The sequence below is a fragment of the Salarias fasciatus genome, unplaced genomic scaffold (assembly GCF_902148845.1).
Source record: "Salarias fasciatus unplaced genomic scaffold, fSalaFa1.1, whole genome shotgun sequence".
In the NCBI taxonomy this organism is placed as follows: Eukaryota; Metazoa; Chordata; class Actinopteri; order Blenniiformes; family Blenniidae; genus Salarias; species Salarias fasciatus.
In genome coordinates this window covers 467,075-477,703 of record NW_021941387.1, presented here as the reverse complement: position 1 = coordinate 477,703, position 10,629 = coordinate 467,075, and the positions used below count along the sequence as shown (strand labels likewise).

The following is a 10,629-nucleotide window of genomic DNA, read 5'->3' as shown; positions in this document are numbered from 1 at the left end:
CTGGACAGGCGTCCAGTCCGTCTCGGGGTGGGGGCGGGGTCCACCTGGACAGGCGTCCAGTCCGTCTCGGGGTGGGGGCGGGGTCCACCTGGACAGGCGTCCAGTCCGTCTCGGGGTGGGGGCGGGGTCCACCTGGACAGGTGTCCAGTCTGTCTGGGACTGTCTGACAACTATTCACTCACACTCATGCCTAGCGGCAGTTTAGGGTCACCAGTTCAGCTGACGTGTGTTTCTGGACCGTGGAAGGAAGCCGGAGACCCCGGAGGGCACACACACACACACACACGCACACACACACACACACACACACACACACACACACACACGCACACACACACACGCACGCACACACACACACACACACACACACACACACACACACACACACACACACACACACGGGGAGAACATGCAGACTCCACACAGAAAGGCCCTGGTCCTGGCCAGTAGTTGAACCCAGGACCTTCTAGTGCTGACTGCAGCGCCACCGTGTGGCCTTGTTCTAGTTTTGGTCATTTTATTCCATTTGTTTTATTCTGTGTGTTTTATTTTGTTTGTTTGAGTCGCTTCCTGCCTGTGACGTCACCGAAGGGGCGGGGCCGTTGTTGTCTCCAAGACTACAGTCATCCTCATCTTCATCTTCTCCAGCAGCCCCGCGGTGTGTGTCCTCCCCAGGCGGTGTGTGTCCTCCCCCCGCGGTGTGTGTCCTCCCCCGGCGGTGTGTGTCCTCCTCGCCATGGGAAACTGCCTGACGGTGGGGCCGAACGAGGCGCTGGTGGTCTCCGGTAGGTGTTTCCCCGCAAGGGCTAACGGTGATGGAGAGGTGTTTCGGATTGACTGGTTCCCTTGTTAACTGGTGACCCATTTCCTCTAGCGTCCGTCGTTACGGTGAGACTCAGGTAAGGACGACATTTCAGATTTTTATTATGAACGCAGTTAAACGGCGCTTGTCAGGACAGCTGTGGCATCTTGTTGGATTTTTAACGTTGTTTTTATTTACAAATACACCGCGGGACGCTGGAGGACGTCGGTCACCAGTTACCAGGGACACCAGTCAGTGTGAAACACCGGTGCAGACAGCCGCGTCTCTATTAAACCGTTGCAATATCAACGCTCTAAATCCACATTTATGTCAGCGCCGGTGGGTGATCTGTGGTACCAGCTCCTGGTGGTAGCATCGGTAGCATCGGTAGCATCGTTAGCAGCAGAAAACAACAGAAGATGAAGGATTTTAAGATCATTTCAGGATCGTCGTGATTCGGTGTTTATAGCAGCTCCTCTGGGTGAACGTGAGGAATCCGGTCCAACCCCCAGAGATCCGAACATCCAGACATTCATCCTGGTCGGTTCTCAGGGTCTCAGGAGAACCCTGCTCTTCTTTTTGAGTCATTACGATCCTATGTTCTGCGAGGCGTCTGGGCCCTTCGCTCCATCAGCAGAGCGCGGCTTCCCCAAAACAGGCGTCCAGTCAGTGGACGGACTCTCAGCTGTCCACAGACGGTCTGGAGACGGTCTGGGGACGGTCCAGAGACGGTCCGGAGACGATCCACAGACGGTCTGGAGACGGTCTGGGGACGGTCCAGAGACAGTCTGGAGACGGTCTGGGGACGGTCCGGACACGGTCCGGAGACAGTCTGGGGACGGTCCGGAGACGGTCCAGAGACGGTCCAGAGACGGTCCGGACATGGTCTGGAGACGGTCCAGAGACGGTCCGGAGACGGTCTGGGGACGGTCCGGACACGGTCTGGAGACGGTCCACAGACGGTCTGGAGACGGTCTGGAGACGGTCCGGAGACGGTCCGGAGACGGTCCGGAGACAGTCTGGAGACGGTCCACAGACGGTCTGGAGACGGTCCACAGACGGTCTGGAGACGGGCTGGAGACGGTCCACAGACGGTCTGGAGACGGTCTGGAGACGGTCCACAGACGGTCCACAGACGGTCTGGAGACGGTCCGGAGACAGTCCGGAGACGGTCCGGAGACGGTCCGCAGATGGTCTGGAGACGGTCCGGAGACGGTCCGGACACGGTCTGGAGACGGTCTGGAGACGGTCCACAGACGGTCTGGAGACGGTCCACAGACGGTCCACAGACGGTCTGGAGACGGTCCGGAGACGGTCCGGACACGGTCTGGAGACGGTCCACAGACGGTCTGGAGACGGTCCGGACACGGTCTGGAGACGGTCCACAGACGGTCTGGAGACGGTCTGGAGACGGTCCACAGACGGTCTGGAGACGGTCCACAGACGGTCTGGAGACGGTCTGGAGACGGTCCACAGACGGTCCACAGACGGTCTGGAGACGGGCTGGAGACGGTCCACAGACGGTCTGGAGACGGTCTGGAGACGGTCCGGAGACGGTCTGGAGACGGTCTGGAGACGGTCCGGAGACGGTCCGGAGACGGTCTGGAGACGGTCCACAGACGGTCTGGAGACAGTCTGGAGACAGTCTGGAGACGGTCTGGAGACGGTCCACAGACGGTCTGGAGACAGTCTGGAGACGGTCTGGAGACGGTCCACAGACGGTCTGGAGACAGTCTGGAGACAGTCTGGAGACGGTCTGGAGACAGTCTGGAGACAGTCTGGAGACGGTCTGGAGACGGTCCGGAGACGGTCCACAGACGGTCTGGAGACAGTCTGGAGACAGTCTGGAGACGGTCTGGAGACGGTCCACAGACGGTCTGGAGACAGTCTGGAGACAGTCTGGAGACGGTCTGGAGACAGTCTGGAGACGGTCCGGAGACGGTCTGGAGACGGTCTGGAGACAGTCTGGAGACGGTCTGGAGACGGTCCACAGACGGTCTGGAGACAGTCTGGAGACAGTCTGGAGACGGTCTGGAGACCGTCTGGAGACGGTCTGGAGACGGTCTGGAGACGGTCCGGAGACGGTCTGGAGACAGTCTGGAGACGGTCTGGAGACGGTCCACAGACGGTCTGGAGACAGTCTGGAGACAGTCTGGAGACGGTCTGGAGACGGTCTGGAGACGGTCTGGAGACGGTCTGGAGACAGTCTGGAGACAGTCTGGAGACGGTCCACAGACGGTCCACAGACGGTCTGGAGACAGTCTGGAGACGGTCTGGAGACGGTCCGGAGACGGTCCACAGACGGTCTGGAGACAGTCTGGAGACAGTCTGGAGACGGTCTGGAGACGGTCTGGAGACGGTCCGGAGACGGTCCGGAGACGGTCTGGAGACAGTCTGGAGACGGTCCACAGACGGTCTGGAGACAGTCTGGAGACGGTCCACAGACGGTCTGGAGACGGTCCACAGACGGTCTGGAGACGGTCCACAGACGGTCTGGAGACAGTCTGGAGACAGTCTGGAGACGGTCTGGAGACGGTCCACAGACGGTCTGGAGACAGTCTGGAGACGGTCTGGAGACGGTCCGGAGACGGTCCACAGACGGTCTGGAGACAGTCTGGAGACAGTCTGGAGACAGTCTGGAGACGGTCCGGAGACGGTCCACAGACGGTCTGGAGACGGTCCACAGACGGTCTGGAGACAGTCTGGAGATGGTCTGGAGACGGTCCACAGACGGTCCACAGACGGTCTGGAGACGGTCCGGAGACGGTCCACAGACGGTCTGGAGACGGTCTGGAGACAGTCTGGAGACGGTCTGGAGACGGTCCGGAGATGGTCCGGAGATGGTCCGGAGACGGTCCGGAGACAGTCTGGAGACGGTCTGGAGACGGTCCGGAGATGGTCCGGAGACGGTCCGGAGACAGTCTGGAGACGGTCTGGAGACGGTCCGGAGATGGTCCGGAGACGGTCCGGAGACAGTCTGGAGACGGTCCGGAGACGGTCCGGAGACGCGGTGGGGCTCTGGGGCTCTGGACGGTCTCCTGACGGTGGCTGTGCGGTGCAGTCAGCTGATTGGCCGTTAGCTCCTGGGTCAGAACGTCAGATGTCTGTTTTCAAACCGTCGCCACTGCGGATGAGCGGCAGGTTGCCATGGTGACCGTTCTGACTGTCCTGAATGTCCTGTCCCCTCCCCATCCTGTCCCCGTCCTGTCCCCATCCTGTCCTCGTCCTGTCCCCGTCCCGACCCTGTCCCCATCCTGTCCCCGTCCTGTCCTCATCCCGTCCCCGTCCTGTCCCCGTCCTGTCCTCATCCCGTCCCCGTCCTGTCCCCGTCCCATCCCTGTCCTGTCCCCGTCCTGTCCCCGTCCCATCCCTGTCCTGTCCCCGTCCTGTCCCCGTCCTGTCCCCGTCCCATCCCTGTCCTGTCCCCGTCCTGTCCCCGTCCTGTCCCCGTCCCATCCCTGTCCTGTCCCCGTCCTGTCCCCGTCCTGTCCCCGTCCCTCAGGTGGGTGTCTGGGCTCGGATGTGAAGACCTACATCGTGGGCGGCTGGGCCTGGGCCTGGTGGCTGCTGTCCGACGCACAGAGGTGAGCCGCCCTGTTCTACCGGGTCCAGCAGAACCACGTCTGGACCCTCCAGAACCTCAGCACAGTCCAGAACCTCAGCACCAGGACCTATACAGTCCAGAACCTCAGCACAGTCCAGAACCTCAGCACCAGGACCTATACAGTCCAGAACCTCAGCACAGTCCAGAACCTCAGCACCAGGACCTATACAGTCCAGAACCTCAGCACAGTCCAGAACCTCAGCACCAGGACCTATACAGTCCAGAACCTCAGCACAGTCCAGAACCTCAGCACCAGGACCTATACAGTCCAGAACCTCAGCACAGTCCAGAACCTCAGCACAGTCCAGAACCTCAGCACAGTCCAGAACCTCAGCACAGTCCAGAACCTCAACACCAGGACCTATACAGTCCAGAACCTCAGCACAGTCCAGAACCTCAGCACAGTCCAGAACCTCAACACAGTCCAGAACCTCAACACCAGGACCTATACAGTCCAGAACCTCAGCACAGTCCAGAACCTCAGCACAGTCCAGAACCTCAACACAGTCCAGAACCTCAACACCAGGACCTATACAGTCCAGAACCTCAACACAGTCCAGAACCTCAGCACCAGGACCAGTACAGTCCAACAGCTTCACTCACACAGGAGCCAGAACACACAGCAGAACCCTGCAGAACCAGGCTCAGAGCAGAACCGGGATCAGATGAGAACCCTCAGAACCCGTTCCAGACCCGCTGGGCTCTGTGTCCTCAGGTTGAGCCTGGAGATCATGACCCTGAAGCCTCGCTGTGAAGACGTGGAGACGGCAGAGGGCGTGGCCATCACCGTGACGGGGGTGGCTCAGGTACACACACACACACACACACACACGCTCAGTCTTGTATTTCTATCCTTGTGGGGACCGTCCATTGACTCCCATTCATGTCTAGCCCCTAACCCTGACCCTTACCCTAACCCTAACCCACACCACAACAAAGCCTAACCCTAAAGAAATGTTTTTGCACTTTTACTTTTTTCAGTAACAACAACATGGTCAAGAAAACACTGTTTCTCCTACTTAGGACCGGAAAAAGGTCCCCACAAGGCACGTCGTTCCACGTTTTGCTATCCTTGTGGGGACATTTGGCCCCAACAAGGATAGAAATACAAGAACACACACACACACACACACACACACACACACACACACACACACACACACACACACACACACACACACACACACACACACACACACACACAGGTCCAGTAGGTCCAGCTCTTTTTCCCACTGTCCCTGCTCCAGTTGTGTGTGTGTGTGTGTGTGTGTGTGTGTCCCAGGTGAAGGTGATGACGGAGCAGGACCTGCTGGCCGTGGCCTGTGAGCAGTTCCTGGGGAAGTCGGTGCTGGAGATCAAGGCGGTGCTGCTGCACACGCTGGAGGGACACCTGCGCTCCATCCTGGGTAGGTGCAGCCGGGACTCGAACCGGGAGCCGTCCTGCGCTCCATCCTGGGTAGGTGCAGCCGGGACTCGAACCGGGAGCCGTCCTATGCTCCATCCTGGGTAGGTGCAGCCGGGACTCGAACCGGGAGCCGTTCTGCTTGAGGACGAGGGGCTCTGGGGTGAGCGGCGGTTCGGGGACTGGACAGAACCCTCCTGATGCTCAGACGCCAGCTGTGAGAAAGCCCTGCTCCTTCATCAGAACCGCTCGGGATCAGGTTCTGGCACCTGAGCTGTGGGACGGCCCGGAGACGGCACCGGGGACCGGTCTGATGGGCGTTTGTCCTGCAGGTACTCTGACGGTGGAGCAGATCTACCGGGACCGGGACCAGTTTGCCAAGCTGGTGCGGGACGTGGCGGCTCCCGACGTGGGCCGGATGGGCATCGAGATCCTCAGCTTCACCATCAAGGTCAGTCCAGCTGCGTGCAGGACCCCGGGTCCGGACCGCCGCTGGAACCCAGACCCCAACCCGGACCAGCGGTAACCGCTGGAACCCAGACCCCAACCCAGACCAGCAGTAACCGCTGGAACCCAGACCCCAACCCGGACCAGCAGTAACCGCTGGAACCCAGACCCCAACCCGGACCAGCAGTAACCGCTGGAACCCAGACCCCAACCCGGACCAGCAGTAACCGCTGGAACCCAGACCCCAACCCGGACCAGCGGTAACCGCTGGAACCCAGACCCCAACCCGGACCAGCGGTAACCGCTGGAACCCAGACCCCAACCCGGACCAGCGGTAGCAGCTGGAACCCAACCATCCTCTATTGTGTTTAATGTCGGTGTTCAAACCGTGGCTCCTCCAGCTGAGCGTTCCGCTCTGCCGTCTGTTCGCAGGACGTCTACGATAAGCTGGACTACCTGAGCTCCCTGGGGAAGACCCAGATCGCGGCTGTCCGGAGGGACGCCGACATCGGCGTGGCCGAGGCAGAGAGGGATGCTGGGATACGGGTGAGGACGCGGCGGCGGGCCGCTTCTGCCGCGGGGGAAGCGGACTGATCTGCTGTCCGTCGCTTCCGCAGGAAGCCGAGTGCAAGAAGGAGATGATGGACATGAAGTTCCAGGCCGACACCAAGATGGCCGACTCCAAAAGAGAGCTGGAGCTGGAGAAGGCGGCGTTCAACCAGGAGATCAACACCAAGGTGAGGGGCGGAGCCTAACCCCGACCTCTGCTGGAACCCAGGCTTCAGGTCTGATGAGAGTGGCCCCTCCCTGCGGTTCCCAGAAAGCCGAGGCGCAGCTGGCCTACGAGCTGCAGGCGGCCAAGGAGCAGCAGAAGATCCGGCTGGAGGAGCTGGAGATCCAGGTGGTCCAGAGGAGGAAGGAGATCACCGTGGAGGAGAAGGAGATCTCCCGCACCGACAAGGAGCTGATCGCCACGGTGAAGCGCCCGGCCGAGGCCGAGGCCTACCGCATGCAGCAGCTGGCCGAGGGGCTCAAGTGAGTGGGGGGGGGAGCGGGGGCGGCGGGCGGGGCGGGGCGGGGCGGGCCAGGGGGACTCCGGCCCCTCCCAGGTCCCGTCCCCGCTCACGGCTCGTCCGGCTCCGTCCCAGGATGAAGACGGTGCTGATCGCTCAGGCGGAGGCGGAGAAGATCCGCAGGATCGGCCAGGCGGAGGCGTCCTCCCTGGAGGCCGTGGGGAAGGCCGAGGCCGAGAAGATGAGGCTGAAGGCCGAAGCCTACCAGCAGTACGGAGACGCCGCCAAGACCGCCCTGGTCCTGGAGGCCCTGCCCAAGGTAACGCTCCCAGAGGCGTCCGCTCAGATGCCTGCTGGGCTCACCCCGACACCGATCCCAATGAAGGGACGAAAGCCATCTGATGAAGGCATGAATGAATGAATGAATGAATGAAAACAATGTGAAGAATGAATTTCCCGCCAGTGTGAGCCATGTTAGCTTAGCCTCACTCCATGTGTTGACATGAGAATGAAGCCCAGCGCTGCTCTGAAATCACCATGGAAACGGCCGAATGCTCAGAACTGAGGCGGATCGTATGGAAACTTGGCGACTTTATTCCGGTCGTTCTGCGTACGTCACAGAACACAACCCAGGAAGACGCCCAGATCAGGAGTAGACCACCCCTCACCTCACCGTCTGACCTCGGCTGACCTTCACTAACCTCTGACCTGTCTCCGCAGATCGCCTCCAAGGTGGCCGCTCCGCTGGCGAGGACCAATGAGATCGTGATTCTGAGCGGGGAGGGCAGCCGAGTGACGGGAGAGGTCAACCGCCTGCTGGCCGAACTTCCTGTCTCTGTCAACGCGCTGACCGGGGTGGATCTGTCAAAGGTCAGTGTCTGAGGGGTCAAAGGTCAGTGTCTGAGGGGTCAAAGGTCAGTGTCTGAGGGGTCAAAGGTCAGTGTCTGAGGGGTCAGAGGTCAGTGACTGAGGGGTCAAAGGTCAGTGACTGAGGGGTCAAAGGTCAGTGACTGAGGGGTCAGAGGTCAGTGTCTGAGGGGTCAGAGGTCAGTGTCTGAGGGGTCAAAAGTCAGTGTCTGAGGGGTCAGAGGTCAGTGACTGAGGGGTCAGAGGTCAGTGTCTGAGGGGTCAGAGGTCAGTGTCTGAGGGGTCAGAGGTCAGTGTCTGAGGGGTCAGTGACTGAGGGGTCAAAGGTCAGTGTCTGAGGGGTCAAAGGTCAGTGTCTGAGGAGTCAAAGGTCAGTGTCTGAGGGGTCAGAGGTCAGTGACTGAGGGGTCAAAGGTCAGTGACTGAGGGGTCAAAGGTCAGTGACTGAGGGGTCAAAGGTCAGTGTCTGAGGGGTCAGAGGTCAGTGTCTGAGGGGTCAAAAGTCAGTGTCTGAGGGGTCAGAGGTCAGTGACTGAGGGGTCAGAGGTCAGTGTCTGAGGGGTCAGTGGTCAGTGTCTGAGGGGTCAGTGACTGAGGGGTCAAAGGTCAGTGTCTGAGGGGTCAGAGGTCAGTGTCTGAGGGGTCAAAGGTCAGTGACTGAGGGGTCAGTGGTCAGTGTCTGAGGGGTCAGTGGTCAGTGACTGAGGGGTCAAAGGTCAGTGTCTGAGGGGTCAGAGGTCAGTGACTGAGGGGTCAAAGGTCAGTGTCTGAGGGGTCAGTGGTCAGTGACTGAGGGGTCAAAGGTCAGTGTCTGAGGGGTCAGAGGTCAGTGACTGAGGGGTCAAAGGTCAGTGTCTGAGGGGTCAGTGGTCAGTGACTGAGGGGTCAAAGGTCAGTGTCTGAGGGGTCAGAGGTCAGTGACTGTAGGTAGTTGGTAGTAGGAGTGTCTGTCCCTGCTGAGTGTCCCAGTCAGACGTGGAGACAGACGAGGCAGACGCTGGGTTTAGATAAATTCTCGTTTGGTGAGAAAAGTTTTGACAGCAGAGCGGTGAGGACTGTCCAGGAGACGCTCCTCGCTTCCTGGACAGAGAAATAGAACAGGAAGTGACCGACCCCGAGCGCCACCACAGCCTGCCCCGGGTGAAAGGACTCTGAAGGTCTTCAGCGTCTCACCTGAAGACTTCACAACAACAGCTTCTCCAGTGGGCCAGCGTCCTCCAGCCCTGTCCAGCGAGCCGCTGTCCCCCGTCCAGCGAGCCGCTGTCCCCCGTCCAGCGAGCCGCTGTCCCCCGTCCAGCGAGCCGCTGTCCCCCGTCCAGCGTGCCGCTGTCCCCCGTCCAGCGAGCCGCTGTCCCCCGTCCAGCGAGCCGCTGTCCCCCGTCCAGCGAGCCGCTGTCCCCCGTCCAGCGAGCCGCTGTCCCCCGTCCAGCGTGCCGCTGTCCCCCGTCCAGCGAGCCGCTGTCCCCCGTCCAGCGAGCCGCTGTCCCCCGTCCAGCGAGCCGCTGTCCCCCGTCCAGCGAGCCGCTGTCCCCCGTCCAGCGAGCCGCTGTCCCCCGTCCAGCGTGCCGCTGTCCCCCGTCCAGCGAGCCGCTGTCCCCCGTCCAGCGTGCCGCTGTCCCCCGTCCAGCGTGCCGCTGTCCCCAGCGATCCGCTGTCCCCCGTCCAGCGAGCCGCTGTGCCCCGTCCAGCGAGCCGCTGTCCCCCGTCCAGCGAGCCGCTGTCCCCCGTCCAGCGAGCCGCTGTCCCCCGTCCAGCGAGCCGCTGTCCCCCGTCCAGCGTGCCGCTGTCCCCCGTCCAGCGAGCCGCTGTCCCCCGTCCAGCGAGCCGCTGTCCCCCGTCCAGCGAGCCGCTGTCCCCCGTCCAGCGAGCCGCTGTCCCCCGTCCAGCGAGCCGCTGTCCCCCGTCCAGCGTGCCGCTGTCCCCCGTCCAGCGAGCCGCTGTCCCCCGTCCAGCGTGCCGCTGTCCCCCGTCCAGCGTGCCGCTGTCCCCAGCGATCCGCTGTCCCCCGTCCAGCGAGCCGCTGTGCCCCGTCCAGCGAGCCGCTGTCCCCCGTCCAGCGAGCCGCTGTCCCCCGTCCAGCGAGCCGCTGTCCCCCGTCCAGCGTGCCGCTGTCCCCCGTCCAGCGAGCCGCTGTCCCCCGTCCAGCGTGCCGCTGTCCCCCGTCCAGCGTGCCGCTGTCCCCAGCGATCCGCTGTCCCCCGTCCAGCGAGCCGCTGTGCCCCGTCCAGCGAGCCGCTGTCCCCCGTCCAGCGAGCTGCTGTCCCCCGTCCAGCGTGCCGCTGTCCCCCGTCCAGCGAGCCGCTGTCCCCCGTCCAGCGAGCTGCAGCTGTCGTCCTGCTGAGTCTGCCGAGGCAGCAGGTGTGGATCGGTTCTCGTGTCTCGGTTGTCGTCCTCTACGTGGACCACATCAAGCTGTATGTCCTGAGTGAGCGGGACATGGACTCCCTGATCCCCCTCTCCAGGACATACAGCAGGGACATGGGGACACCTGGGA

At 61.9% G+C, this 10,629-nt stretch overlaps 1 protein-coding gene across 1 annotated transcript in view; it reads left to right on the top strand.

Annotated features, from left to right (window-relative positions):
* Positions 1-633: 633 nt before the first annotated feature.
* Positions 634-10,629, top strand: part of LOC115385445 (flotillin-2-like) — a 12,635-nt gene continuing 2,639 nt past the window's right edge. The window contains exons 1-10 of the mRNA XM_030087444.1: positions 634-785; positions 4,305-4,386; positions 5,122-5,212; positions 5,689-5,812; positions 6,141-6,259; positions 6,688-6,801; positions 6,873-6,992; positions 7,076-7,290; positions 7,404-7,587; positions 7,989-8,138. Of these exons, the coding sequence (XP_029943304.1) occupies positions 737-785; positions 4,305-4,386; positions 5,122-5,212; positions 5,689-5,812; positions 6,141-6,259; positions 6,688-6,801; positions 6,873-6,992; positions 7,076-7,290; positions 7,404-7,587; positions 7,989-8,138 (1,248 nt within the window). The 5' untranslated portion in view covers positions 634-736. The remainder of the gene's footprint in view (positions 786-4,304; positions 4,387-5,121; positions 5,213-5,688; positions 5,813-6,140; positions 6,260-6,687; positions 6,802-6,872; positions 6,993-7,075; positions 7,291-7,403; positions 7,588-7,988; positions 8,139-10,629) is intronic.